The sequence below is a fragment of the Trichosurus vulpecula genome, chromosome 6 (assembly GCF_011100635.1).
Source record: "Trichosurus vulpecula isolate mTriVul1 chromosome 6, mTriVul1.pri, whole genome shotgun sequence".
In the NCBI taxonomy this organism is placed as follows: domain Eukaryota; kingdom Metazoa; phylum Chordata; class Mammalia; order Diprotodontia; family Phalangeridae; genus Trichosurus; species Trichosurus vulpecula.
In genome coordinates, this window is record NC_050578.1 from 18,046,216 (window position 1) to 18,061,532 (window position 15,317).

The window sequence follows — 15,317 nt, forward strand, 5'->3', positions numbered from 1 at the left end:
ATAGGGACCTCACATGCTTCTCCTATCAAATTATTGAAGCACTATTACTACTACCACATACATAGAAGTCAAACCATTATCCTATATGTGTGTAATGTCCATATTACTAGTATTACTTGTTTTATTAAAATTAAAAATGCTTAAGAACCTAGTGGAAATGTGTCCTAGTAGTACAGATCCTCCCTGGCAGATTTCCATTTCTATGTGGATCCTTTTGGTAGGAACAGCAATGAGAACAGCTGGTGTTTTATTGAGTGCTGTAAGTGTTAAGACTCTAAGGTATTTTATCTAATTTGACCCTCACAACAACTCTGTGAGGAAGGTACGATTGTTATTCCCATTTTACAGATAAGGAAGCTGAAGCTGAGAGAGGTCAAGTCACTTGCCCAGGATCGCACAGCTAGTAAGTGCCTTAAGTAGGATTCGAACCAGGGCTTCCTGATTCTAGGAAAAGCATCCTATCTACTTCACCACTTAGCTGCTTAGGAATAAGAGGAACTAATTGAATGCTGATTTGGTTGTTGCTATTTGACTTAAAGCGTAAAAATGGAATCACAGTAGCAAAATAACATGAAAGATATGTGCTTTTTATCTCTAGCAATAACATGGTAGATAAGTGATCCTATCTTTATTAATAAACCATCTCAAGCTCTTTTAGCATCTACATTTCTCCAGTAGGGCATTTTGTTTCATTTATGTTTTTGTTCTTTAATATATTGAAAGGTTGATTTTATAGGAACTCCATGATAAATGTCTCCACCAATTGGAAAATGGTATTATTGCAAGTATTTGTAGTTGGAAATTTAGCCAACATTTGTATGGTTTTGAGGATCTTCTGTTCAGCGAAATTGAGAACTGTGCAATATGCAAGATTATGTATTAGTTAAGTGGCAAACCAGTAAGTCTTCTAATATCATATCTTTTTTTGTTTATACACTTATTTTATTATAATCTTTCTAGAAGACTCCAGTAAGGATGTCAGCTTGCTCACATTTTCAACATTAGCTTGTAAATTGTGTAAGACAGTAACATTTTTTATGAATGTGCTTACTTTACATATTGTATGTTTTATTTTTTGTTTGCCTTGTAGGGGCATGTGGAAACTATCTTTGACTGCAAATTTAAACCTGATAATCCTAATCTTTTAGCAACAGCTTCATTTGATGGAACTATAAAAGTCTGGGATGTAAACACACTGACAGCAGTCTATACCTCTCCTGGGAATGAAGGGGTTATTTATTCTCTTTCCTGGGCTCCAGGTGAGGATTATTTTATTGGAATTTTAATAAACTGTATAGATTTTGTTCCAACGATTTTTTTATTTGAACTATTTTCTTTCTGTTAAAGTCACTTGGGCTTGTTAGGAACTATTCTCAAAAACATTCTATTAGCCCAGTACTTGCATAGTTATTTTAATAGCATGCAAACAGAGGACCCATCTCTGAGTCTCTGACAAATAGCACGTCCAAAAAAAGAGTCACCAGTGATCAGGAGGAGCTTATATGTGGCTCTCATATGTGACCTCATGTGGTTCCTCAGTTTTACAAATGTGTCCCCCAAAAGGCATGTGAAAATCAGTTATGTAAATAAACTAACTCAAAATATAGTATGCAGCCTTTTAAAGAATACTATGATCAATGTTTCAGCAAATTGCTTTTTTGCAAAAAAAAAATCAATTAAAAAATCTGGATTTTCATGTATTAAGTTTTGCTGTAAATGCGTACTATATAGAGAGATACAGTGTGTAGTAATGGAGAGAGCACTGGACTTGGAGTCAGGAAGACCCGAGTTCAAATCGTACCTCATACACCTACTATCTATGTGACCTTGAGCAAGTTACTTAACATGCCTGTGCCTCAGTTTCCTTATCTTTAAATGGAGGGAGTTAGGCTTAATCTCCTTGAAGTCCTGTTTAGCTCTAAGTCTATGTTCCTTTGATCTTTTATTCTATACTTAAGGAAAGGAGAATTGTTAGGATGTCTAAATAATTTGTTATTGTTTGTTATGTATCTCTGGATTCACTTTCTTTGGTAGAATACAATGAGACTCATAAAGTAATCAATAAGTATTTATTAAATGCCAACTCTGTACCAGATTCTGTGTTTAGCCCAGAGATGCAAAGAATGGCAAACACAGACCGTGCTTTCCAGGGTGGTCATAGATCAGGAGTTAGTTGCCCATATAATTTCCCCTTCCCATTTTAAAGTGGGAATAGCATTGAGGGAAGGGGGAAAAGAAGATTGAGAAAATATGCCTTTCCTAAAGTAATATCATGATCTACAACAGAAGAGAATACAACATTCAATAATAATAATACTTTACAGTTTCGGAGTGCTCTGCTGACAATAACTCTGTGAAGTAGCTAGTGAAAGAATTTTTTTCCCTCATTTTCCAGATCAGGAAATTCAGACTCACAGAAAGGTGAAGTGTCCCTAAGAAGGATGCTAAGGTCTTTTGACCTCTAAAATTCCTTTGTTTCATATGGAACAATCCAAAGAAACCTGCCCTAATTTTGATCCCCTTAGTTCAGAGACAGAAACTGCTTCCTCCTATTCCCCTTCCTTCCCCAAATATGTTGAATCACCTACCAAATAAATATGGGAACATCATAGTCACAGTGCAAAATAAATTTCTACCGATTCTTAAATTCAAAGTAGAGAATCCTTAGATTCTTAGAAAAAGCTCATGCTTGTGACCACTTTGTGACTCTATGCTAAACTTAGAGCACTAAAGAGATTAGCATAGCCTACATCAGGATGCCACACAAATTCTTGATGTGTTTTATATTTTTGGCATGGGTTTATGTTTAAAATGCTGAAAAATATTGGAATGAAAAGTCTTTCCTTAAAAAGATCAAAGACATTTCTCTATAACCAAGAAATAAAATTTTTTAACAGAGAAACACTGGGAGCTTTTCCAATAAAACCAGTGATGAAGCAAATAATAGTAGTAGTGTTTGTGCTATTATTTGATAACATGCTAGAAATACTGGCTATAGCAATAATATAAGAAAAAATAAGAGAATTAGCAAGAACAGTAAAGAAGCAATAACAAAAAATTTGAGATAATAAAGTAGAATACAAAATAAAACCACCAAAATCATCAGCATTTCTGTATGTAAACAAAAGAAACTTGGAAGAAGAGAAATTTAATTTGAAATAACAACTATATGTGTATATATAAAAATATAAGCATACATACATGTATATATATACATACACACACACACACACAGACACACACACACAAACTTTTTTCCTACAGAAAGAAAGAAAGACTTAAATTATTTGCAAAGAGGTTCAATGCTTATAGCCAGGCTACATCTATACAGTAAAATAAAAATACTTCCCAATTTATTCTACAGATTTAGTATTAAATCAGACAGATTGCTAAGTGGATACTTTACAGAGCTAAAAAGAATAACAAAATTGATATGGAATGAAAAATAGAGGGATAGAGGAATAGAATATGTTAGGTATGTGAGTCTTAAGGACAAATATACAGCTGCTTAATTATTGATTAGGTAAAAATCACAAAGTCCTTGGGGAAAACTCTCATTCTGAAAAAGACAGGGAAAACTAGAAGTCATTTTGGCAGAAAGTAAGTTTAAATCAGCATCTGATACATATACATAACAATAAGTTCCAATGGATAAATGATACAAATATTTAAAATCACGCCATAAAAATGAGGATGAAGTAAAGATATCTTTCACAGAGATAAGTCAAAAATTCATTACCAGAATGAGATAGAAAAGATTTCAAAAGACAAAAATAGGCAATATCAATTATAAAACATTAAAAAGAAACTTTTATGCATATAAAATCAGTGCAACAAAAACTAGAAGAGAAGACAGAGTGGAAGAACATGGTTTCGTTAAACATAGATAAAATCTAGTCAGGCACTATGCTAAGCTTTGGGATGCAAAAAAAAAAAGGCATAGGCCCTGCCCACAAGGACCCTACAGTCTAATGTTGGACCCAACGTGTAAATAACTAGGTACATACAAGATATGCACAAGGTAGAAGGTCATCTGAAGAGGGATGTCATTAACTACTAGAGGGACCAGGAAAGGTTGGCAGAAGATGGGCTTTGAGTTGAATCTTGAAGGAAACCAGGGAAACTAAGAGGAAGAGGTGAGGAGGAAGAGTAATCTAGAGGAAATTAACATAAATCTATAAGATCCAAACAAATGAATCAACAAACATTTATTAAGTGCTTACCATGTGCCAGGCACCACAGGGAAAACAGCGACAAAAGCAAAATAGTCCTTGCCCTCAAAGGGTATTCAATATTTTCCCAATAGACAAATGGTCAAAGAAGATAAAGTTTTCAAAAGAAGAAATGAAAACTATCAACAAATATTTGAACAATTGTTCAAAATCCTTAAGTCTGGTGATTGAAAATTAAAACAGCTCTGAATTATCACCTCACCACCATCAAATTAGCAAAAGAGGTAAAAGAGAGGAAAATGCAGCATTGAAGGAGTTGTCAAAAGAAAGAAATACTAATTCACTGCTGGTGGAGCTATGAATTATTCCAACCATTCTGGAAACACAATTTGGCATTTGCAAGAAAAGTTACTAAATTGTTCATACCCGTTGACCCAGAGATCCCAGTCAGCAGTAAAAGAATCAAATATTAAAAGCAGCATTATTTCTGATGAAAATAGGAAATCCAAAAATATGTCCAATGATTGGAGAGTGACTAAACAAATTGTGATATTTGCACATAATACATTACTACACTATAAGGAATAATTAATTCAGAGAAATATAGGAAGATTTGAACAAAATGATGCAGAGAGTAGAAAGCTGAAGCAACAACATACATAATGACTACAACAATCTAAATAATAATACTAAAAGGAGATTCAATTCAGGTCAGTTACAATGAACAATATTGGTACCATATTAGCAAAGTTAAAGGACACATTAACCCTTTATGTTAACAATCAGTAAACTATAAAAGTGGAAAGTGATTACACTATCACAATTATACTTCCAGGCAATTTTACTTAACTCTACTGGGGCAATGTACTTTGTTAAAACAAAATATACTTTTATTTTGTTTTAACACAAAATGCTTCAATAAAAAGAAGAAAGCCAAGGCCTTAGTTATGCTTTGGTGACTAAAGAAAGTGCCTGCTGTCTTGCTAGTGTTAGAAGAAGCAGAAACAAGCACCGTATTTATAAGGCTCTGACACATCTATATTTGATATTATTTCCTAAGGTGGTTTAAATTGTATTGCTGGAGCAACTTCTCGAAATGGTGGTTTTATTTGGGATGTTGAAAAAGGCAAAATGATAACCCGATTCAATGAGGTAAGATTTGTTTGTTGTTATTTAAATTTTTCTTAAAAATTGGTGGTGATTAAAAAAATTAAAATAAAATGTACCTTTATTAATCTTTCATATCCTGTTTATTTTGGTAGATAATGACCACAGAAGATATATTTCCTCTAAACTATTCAAGCATTATAGAAAATTAGATAGTATTAATTTACAGAAATGAATTCTGAAAATTTCAGCTTTCTCTTAAGATCTAGATTGTTCTTAGTCTCCTAAAACTTCAGGTGGTGCTTAGCATCCTCTCACAAAATTAGCCATATAAAACAAGGTATAGTGGAAGGAACCTCTACCTGGGAGTCGGAAGATAGTTCTGAGTCTATTATTAACTCAGTGGGTGACCATGAACAAATCATTCAATATCCTCACCCCTTAGTTGCCTTATTTGCAAAATGAGACCTTCGCATACAATTAGTTCAGTGACTTTAGGCAAGTCATTTATTCTGTCTGGATCTCACTTTCCTTTTTTTTTAAAAAAAAATATAATGAAGGAAACAATGATTTCTTCTAATGACCCGTCTAGTCTGATCGTCTATGATTCTGTGATTGGGTAATCATTAATGCACCTTCCAGTTCTAAAACTTATTTATTTTATGATAGAGAAGAGAGAGGGGAACATACTTTTATTAAGCACCAGGCACTTTAAGTATGTGTCAGGCACTGTGTTACACACTTTACAAATATTATCTCATTTGATCTTCACAGCAAGCATATAAGGAAGATACTAAATAATGAATATTTTCCTCTTCCTATTGGTAAATTCACAGATTCTATGTTAGCTTTTGCTTATAGATAAATGACTACCCCACTGTCCATTTTGATATATATATATATCTTTAATATTATAAAGATATACATAGGGGAAAGATAACATATATATATATATATATATAAACATAGTACATATTCCATGAAGAACTTGGTATAGAGGAATGAATGTGATGAAAGAGGCTCTTATTGTCCTACTTTTTGCACTATGATATGATACAAATAATTTTATTTCTATCAAAATTAGCATTAAAAATGACTTATTGTTTGTGGTTTATTCAGTAATTTGTATTGGGGGAGAGAGGGCCTTAAGCCAGTTTTGCACAACACAAAGTGGAGAATTAAGAAAAGCCAGTGAACTGGAACTGTATCTATAGACCACTTAGATAACTCAGGCTGAAATTTCCACTATCATTTAATTGTGCAAATTTAATCTCAGTATATAATCATTAAAGTGCCTTCATTCTAAAGTTTTTAAATAAAACCAAATATAGAAATGAAGGCTAAATACTATTTTTGAAATAAATAGCTGCTCGATCCCAAATCCCAAATAGTGAGGAGGATGAGGCAGAGGCTGACAGATCTGAGCTTAAGAGTTCTGAGCTGCACTGGGTGTCTGCACTGTTTTGCATCAGTATGATAAGCCGGGGGCCAATGAGACTGCCTTAAGGAAAGGCAAACCAGCCTGGGTTGGAAATAGAGCTGGGTCAAAGCTCTCATGCTAAAATTTTTAGAGCAGGATCAGGTTTGTAAGTAAGCCTTGTACTTCTGGCTTCCATGAAATCAGGAGACCCAGCCATAAAAAAGGAAGGAGGGAGAGAAGGAGAAAAGGAGGGAGGAGGAAGGAAGGAAAGAAGGAATAGTTATAGTAGATTGTGCTTAATAAATGCTTGTTGAATTGAACTATTTTAGGAATAAAAATTCCTTTTTAACTTTTTCACATGTGTCTTAGCACTCATTGGGGATAGGGACTGGAACTTTGACTTCCTCAGTGTTGGAACCTTCCAGATGAGGAAATTCCCACTATCACTGCAGGTCCTCACCTTCTCTGTAGTGCTCTTGTAGAGCGCTTGTAGCACTTGGATAGCTAGTCTGTGTCTGTTTCAGCAATCCAGCTAGTAGCTTCTGTGGGGGTGTAAGATCCACCAACAGCCAGCACCCAGAAACCTGCCAGCACGCTGCAAAAGCACAAGTTCTTTTGATCTGCTTAACTAAGGAAAGCTACGTGAAGGGGTTGACAAGCTTACTTTAATTCAGCATACAAATATCATTCACTTAGTTCAGGGGAAAAAGCCAGCACCCTGAACTTCAGAACAAAATACAAACAAATTACAAACATCAACAGACAGACCTTGTCTGATTCAAATCTGATTCAAAACATAGTTACCAGAGTTCAACAAAGTCTCAGCATCCGGGTTTATAAGCTGGAGGGCTCTTTAGCTACAGCTGCCCAGAGTCTCTGCATCAGCACCATCACGAGTGAGAGCCCTTCTGCAAATGGCTCTGTCTTCTCTTCTTATAGGGCTTCAGACATCATCAAACGTCATCTGAATGACCAGAACTTAGGCTATGATTGGCTCTTAAGTTAGCCCCTCCTCTTAGGACCCTGGGAGGTTCACATCCACATAGGTTAGGTTAACACCTAATAGGGGTTGGAGCCTGGGGCTTAGCACTTAGTAAGACTCAATGAAATATACTGAATTACTCAAAGCAAACAAAAGCCAAACTCTTCAAGGGCACTTGTTGAACTAAGTGCTAAGGAGCCCATTTTGCTTACGAACACAGTGTCAGAAGTAGATCTTGGACCCTAGTCTTCCTAGCTCCAAGGCCAGCTCTTTATCCACTGTGCCACTGCTACCTCTGATGCTCATCACCATTTTCTTCTGTAGGTTTGGCATGTGGTTTGTATTATTATTTTTTATTGGATCATGTGATTATGTTGGTGTTTAGAACTCCTTGTAAGGAAACTCTCTCTGTCAAAGCATATCAGCTTTTTATTTTGCAACTGATATTCTTAGAGAGTTATCTGGAAGCCTAGGACGTGAAGTCTCTTGCCCACAGTCACACATTCAGTATATAAGAGGTGAGACTTAAGCCCAGGTCTTCTTGTCTCTGAGACGGATTCTCTCTACCATGCTGGATCTCCAAACAAACCAACTAATCTAAACAAAATAAAGAATTATATTGTTCGCTGTACCTTAGAAGAATATCTTCAGTTTTCCATTATTGCTAAGGATGCCTTGACTGTATAGTTTAGCCACATTGGAATACTAACTAGCTGCTTCCCAGTTCCATCCTTCTGACTCTTTATATTTGTCCAGACTGCCCCCTCATTTGTTTTATAAGCATCCTTGCCATCTCTGCCTGATGAAACCTGTCTTTTCCTTCAAGGCCCAGCTCAGGGATTAACTCTTCGATGATGTCTCTCCCAGTCCCTTCAGCTGATTTTTTTCAGCACTTTTCAATTCTAGAAATAGTTAGAAGGAATGGAGTAAGTGATGAATGTAGAGTTCTTAGTAGGAAAAAAGTACCCCCAGGGGAGTAAATAAATAAGAGAAAAAAGGGGTGAATTATTTTTTATTGATAGGTATTTTGCATTTTTTGAAGCATGGGAAGAATGGAATATTCTGCATTGCCTGGAGTCATAAAGATTCCAAAAGAATAGCAACATGCAGTGCTGATGGATTCTGGTGAGTACTGTGTTTACAAATGCCTGTCTTTATGATGTAGAGATTTGACAATACTAATAACATAATGTTAAAGTAGGTAGTAAGAACAATAGACTGAGTGTATTCTAGTCATTTAATCTTCTTGGGCCTCAGTTTCTTCATATATAAAATTAGGGAGTTAAATTATATCAAAGGTAAATTTTTTTTTGTAAAAGAGTCTGCTAGGAGCCATCACTAAAAATATAATATCAGCATCTAGTAATATTTGAATGTATGTGTGTATATTTACCCATATCCATATATATTTTTATATGTATATTTGGTGATGATGTAAAATTATAAAAGTTTCTTTTTAAACTTGCAAAATGAATCTGATATTTAAATAATGGTAGATACTAGATTGGTAAGGGAACATTAATTGATTTATACTGAAAAACAAAAATAAAAACCAAATACAGAATTTATCTCAAATGAACTTTAGGGTTCTTTAGAAGGATTTCATGACACTTCTGGGAGACATATCTCCATTTCACACAAGAAGAAATAACACTAGAATTAGTAGAGTACTTTACTTTTTATAAAACTGCCCTCATTTACTTAGTTATCATTACCCTATGGCTGTGTTTTGCATAATGTCAACAATCCTTTCTATGAAGAAGCAGACTAATTCAAGTAAGTGTGGATACTGCTACTGCTGCTGCTTTTAATGATTGGCCTGCTGTTTGGGCCAGTACATTCTTTATGAACCCTGTCTAGTCTGCTCCATCGAAAGGAAGTTTCCATCTGAAAACAAAACAAAACAAAAACTCTAAGGGGAAAATTGCTTTAGGTCCTTGTTTGCAAGCAAACACTACCTTTTGGCATCCTCAGCATTAGCACTAGTAAGTTTAGCTGAGATGCTTTAAAACAGTTCAGTTTACATACATACATACATATATATCTGTATGGGACAGGATTTTCAAATAATAGGAGAGACATCCTTAGGAGAAACAAAGTAAATTTATTTCACAAACCTTGCAAGATTTGGGCATACCTCCATAATGGAGGAGGTGACGTAAAAGGGAACCTGCCTTAATTTATACTCTTTAATGAAAAGATTCCCACCCACCTCTATCCCTTCTCACCATTGGGTGGGAGGTGGGCTTACAGTCTAGGTGCAAAAACTACACAGAGGACCAAGGTTGATCTGGTCCATTCAGGTTTTTCGCTATCAGAACTCAACTGCCAGGGTGGCGTCTGAAAATCTAGGAGAAGAAATGGGGTTGGGGGGGGGGAGGAGATACCTTCCTGGGGCAGAGAACAACTAGCTCACAGGAAGTTCATTATCTTCTAACATCTGAGAGAGAGGGGGAAGGGCATGCCCACAGTTCCAGGCCTTGACCTTCCAGAATCACAAGGCCAAATCCCAAAACCTCACCTACTCCATTAGACATACCCTGTGAAGTCTTCACAACTATCCATCCCATTCATATATATAATACATACATATGTGTATATATAATATATATGTGTGTATGTGTATGTATGTGTGTATATATACATATATACATGTGTGTGTATGTATGTATGTGTATATATATATATATATATATATATATATATATATATATATATATATATACATATATATACACATATATTTGTAGTCTTATTTCTCCAACCAAATCTGAAACTTTTTGATGTACTTACCTTACAGGGTTATTAGGAACAAATATGAGATAATATTTGTAAGATGTTTTATAGTCCTTAAAATATGCTAAATGCCACCTATTACTATTCTCCTTCTTCTAATTTAGGAGGAGGAAGAAAAGGAGGAGCAGGAGGAGGCATAAAGGGTAACATAGCCATTGAAAATTAGTTATAGAACAGTATCCAGAGATCCTTACCAAGAAGTTCACAAACTTTTTTTTAATTAAAAAATAAATTTTTTGAGATTTGTTCTCCCTAGCTCACTGGAGCTCTTAAGAACAGTGCCTACCATAATCAGTTTGTCCTTCCCTAGGCAACTGGGTAGCCCTTTCCTCCCTGAGGCTTATAAAAACTCCTAAACCCAAGCAATCTACTCACCTCCTCCTCCTTGGTTCTTTAGCAAATAATGTGTTTAGTAAGTATATGTATAGTTTACAAACAGCCTCTACAAGGCTTGATAGCCCAGAGAAGGGGTGGGGAATCTGCAGCCTCAAGGCCATATGTGGCCCTTTAGGTCTTCAAGTGCAGCCCTTTGATTGAATCCAAACAAAAATTTGAACTTGGCCCAGAGGCTAAAGGGGCTCCCAGAGACCAATCCAGAAGTCTATGTTTATGGTGATCTAGTCTACAAAACATTTCATTGCCAAAACAAATCCTCTGAGTTTATAGGACTTATATTAGTTGAACTAGAGTTAAAATTTTTTAAGCATTAGTTTTCCTAAGAGTCTAAACTGAACAAAGGAAAGTATGAAAAGCAATGTAGATCAAGTGAACAACAAACCAAGAGAAATGGTCCTTGAGACTTGCCTTCTTTTTCTTTTTCTACAGAGTAGAATAGCTTTGGTGTTGGGGGTGGGGCAGGAAATGTCTGTTTTGTTGTTAAGCATAAGAGGTCTTTTGTCAGGGTTGGGGGAAGCCAAAAATTTATAGTTATGCCAATAGGTATGTTTTAATTGTAGCCAATTGTTTTGTTTTATTAACAAATTAAGCACTTTTGTAGATACAGTTGTTACTCTGGGCAAAACTTTGCCAAGTTTTAAAAGAGCAAATGCCTTACTTATATAAATGCTTATATTTAATGCACATATAAAAGCCTATGGAAAGTAGTCATTGGAAAATGGATACAGAATTAGCCTCAGTGTCAGAAAGATCTGGGTTGAAGTCTTGCCTGCAACATATACTGACTGAGTGATTCTGGGTCTAGGCAACCCTTTAGAGAGGATGTAAGTGTAGATCTCCATTGGTAGGGGAAGTTTTTTCACTGGGAGTTCCTTATCCCAATGAATTCATAGTCCTGGACCTAAATAAATAAATACCAATATAATACTATATTATATTTTCAAACTTACTTAAATGATATGCATCCCCAAGGAGAAATGTTATAGATAGGAAGTGAATTTGCCAAACTGAAATGTATTAACTTTAATTTATCACAATTATTATTAGGCAATATAAATAAGCACATAGTTATTATTATTATTTATTATTTTAGAGTGCCATTAAAGGTTCCTGGTGCTTTGAAGACAAAGCATCTGCCCTGAGGAGCTTACACTTTAATTATATAAAATCTGACTTTGATCCCTGGATTAATATATTCCGAAATGTTGATTTTTTCCCTATTACAATATTGTAATTAATTTCAGTATCATTCGAACAATTGATGGTAAAGTTCTCCATAAATACAAACATCCTGCTGCAGTTTTTGGTTGTGATTGGAGCCAAAACAACAAGTAAGTGCAGTCTTCTTTTTTGAAATGAACAGTGACTTTTGAGATATTTTATATGCCTCAATCATCAAATTCAATGGCTGTACCAGTTTTTAAGAAAACAACTCTAAAGGCAAGAGTCATCATTCTTTATATGAGATATTGCCCTTGTGTGGGATGGATTTTACGAATCCAAAAATTAACAACAGAGGCATCTCAAGGTGAAAGTAGAAAGGAAAATTTATTATGATCCCGGGAAAGGGCCACTCGGACACCGAAGGTCTCTCAGTGTCAGAGCGCGCCGGACACAGAAAATTGGGGTGTTTATATAGGTCCCTAACCGCAATTCCCCCTCCCAACCTCCTTCCTCTCAGCTTGCAGACGTAAGCTTTGAGGGTACAATCTAGACGCGATAAATCTACCCAGGGGCAAACAGTATAGTTATTTTTACAAGCAGGCCACAGTCATAAACTTCCCACCATCCTTGCTTCATTCTACTATCAATCTCAAGGTAGTAAATCTGTCTTAAATGACAATGACGATTAAACAAACAGTTCGGTTATCGGTGACAGGCAGGAATTAGTTGTTAGTTACCTAATCTTGCACATCTATATTGCACCTGGCTTTTCGGCTTTCCATCCATTCTTCCCCAAACAGAGGTTCTCTTATCTTGGGGTCAATGTACAGGGGTGAGTATCCTGTGTCTTATGCTTATCCTCAGAGAATTTTATGGTTGCTGACTTATTCACCTCAACCCTTCTTTCTTCCAGGCCTCTCGCCATTAGGTAAATACACAGGACCTGTTCTTAACCTCGGGGGCCTTACGGTCACTAGCTAGGCTTGTGGAAAGGAAAATATCTAAGTAGAGAAATGGGACTCACTATCCTACTTATTTCTATTTATTTAATTTGTTCCCTTTTATGAGAGGTCTTCACTCGTCCCACACACCCTTAGAAGCAAGTGAGTGAGATTCTGGAAAAGAGGCAGTATATAATGACTTGAAGTGTTCTATAAGAAAGCTTCCTGAAGAAATCTATGATGGGAAAAGGAGGTAGGCTAGTCATATTGCCAGCTAGTAAGGTAACAGACAGCCTGAGTGTTTGCACTGATACCTGGGCGGTGTTCTGAGACCTAGACCTCCAGCATGTTGGCCAGACCCTCTGTGGAAGAGCCAGAGGAAGATGTGGACAAGGAACACATCAGGTGCGAAGGTAGGGTGGGGTGGTGATCTAGTCTAGCCATGAGCCCATGATGCTCAGATCACAGTCTTAGTGTCAGGTTCTCTATGCCGAGTCAGGAGGGCAGGGCTCTAGCTCTTCCTTTGCCACACTAGCTATGGGCTCTTAATATCCCTGAGCTTTAGTGTCCTCATCTGCAGCATGTGAATAAGGAGTCCTACCCCGTCTACCTAACAGGATGGTCTCTGCATAATAACAATAATACATTTTAGAGAATTTTATAGTTGTCAAAGAACTTTCAAATACATTATTTTATCTTCATAGTAACATAAAAGTAAATTTATAGTAAAGCTAGGAAAAGACTGATTTCCACTGAACCCAGGTCCAAAGTTTTCCTCCTAGATCATTGTGAGATAACATGTATAAAAGTGCTTTGAAAATTATGAGGCTTTCATATGATATGAATAATGAAAAAGCATTATCTTATTTTAAAATCATGCTTTCTTGCTGATTAAAAAAGACAAAACAACTTTAAAGTCCTCTGCAAATCAGCGTAGGGTTCCCTTCAGTGACTGCGAAGCTCTGATCAACAAAAGGAAGTAAAGCCCTTTTATTTCTTGCCCTCCTGACTTTATCCTGTTCCTTCCTGCATTTATGCAGGAACCTGGGCTTTGCCACAAGCTGTTGTTTCTTCTACATTTATAAACCACTCTCTGTCCTACCCTATCATAAGCAGAGACTTCATTGCTACTGCAATATATGGTAATCTGAGGGCCCTTAAAGTATAAGAACATAGATGGAGGTTCTTTTTTCCTGCTGAAAGGGTACCCTTGCTTGAGAGCTCAGCGAGCACCGACCAAAAATGACCAGCACAGAGTGGGTGAATCCAAGTCCATTTGTGAGCAAATGTTAATTATTTTGGGGGATACTCAGTTCAGATATGGTCCTTGGCTTAGTGTACTTACAAACTATTCATACCATGATTAGCATTTTTCTTCAGATTTTCGTAGGAGCTATCTCATGGTTTTTCACAGGACTCATCAGAGATAAAACATGAAAAATATGTTAAAACTCTGATAATTTCCTGTTAAATGAATTCTGGGTCAAATCATGTGTGTCTTGGGATTTACATATAGTAGGCACTTAATAAGTGATGATTCAATTGAATTAAATGTACAGAGAAGTATTACCTTTTTTTAGTATAATATGGAATAATCTATATAATACATATGCTAGCCATATTCTTGAATATCAAGATAAAGCCAGGGTAAAACTATCTTATTCTTTACACCTTATTGTTTTATATCTGGAGTGGTTAAACTAAGTGGTTAACTAAGTGGTTAAACTTCTTAGTTTGGATTTGCTGAATTAGGCAGTGGCAGGGCTGAAAGTGTCACATCCGTAGCTTTAAGCCTTTCATGTAATATTGAGTCCCCTTGATTTTCTCCTAAATCATTAAGTGCTAATAACCCAGATATATCAAAAAGGCCCAATAAAAACCTTAAGGCCCCAGGCAGAGGAGAAGAAAGTCCCTGCCTCTGAGAAAAGTTCCTTTGCTTCTCCTTTTCTGTACTTTGCCTCCCCCAGGCTTCTTCCAGCTGACCAAGTTCCCAAGATTTCCTTTCTCAAAACACATGGTTTTCTCACAGGGTTATGGGATCTTGCTCAGCATAGCAGAAGTGCCTCTGGATGTGATCTTCCCCACATGTTTTATACAATTTTACACTTGTTTGAGCTCTGCCCTAGCTTGGGCCCCTGGGAAGACTTCTTTGCTGTGGGTAACAAGTAAACAACTGAGCAGAATTATCAGAGCCATGGCTCATGGGAGAGAGAGATGGGGTGGAGGGTGGACCTTCGGAGTTCAGGAAGCTACAGGACCTCAAAGCATGTGACTAAGCTGCTAAGGCAGCCCAAGACCTACTCCTTCTCACCTCCTCTCCTCTGACTTCCTGAATGGCT

The 15,317-nt window shown here is 36.3% G+C and overlaps 1 protein-coding gene across 5 annotated transcripts in view; it reads left to right on the top strand.

The window, feature by feature from the left end:
• WDR17 (WD repeat domain 17) overlaps positions 1–15,317 on the top strand; it is a 94,335-nt gene that overhangs the window by 31,050 nt on the left and 47,968 nt on the right. For all 5 annotated transcript variants that reach the window (XM_036763458.1, XM_036763460.1, XM_036763459.1 and 2 more), the window contains exons 7-10: positions 1,091–1,259; positions 5,233–5,324; positions 8,724–8,806; positions 12,118–12,204. In XM_036763458.1, coding sequence (XP_036619353.1) covers positions 1,091–1,259; positions 5,233–5,324; positions 8,724–8,806; positions 12,118–12,204 — 431 coding nt within the window. The remainder of the gene's footprint in view (positions 1–1,090; positions 1,260–5,232; positions 5,325–8,723; positions 8,807–12,117; positions 12,205–15,317) is intronic.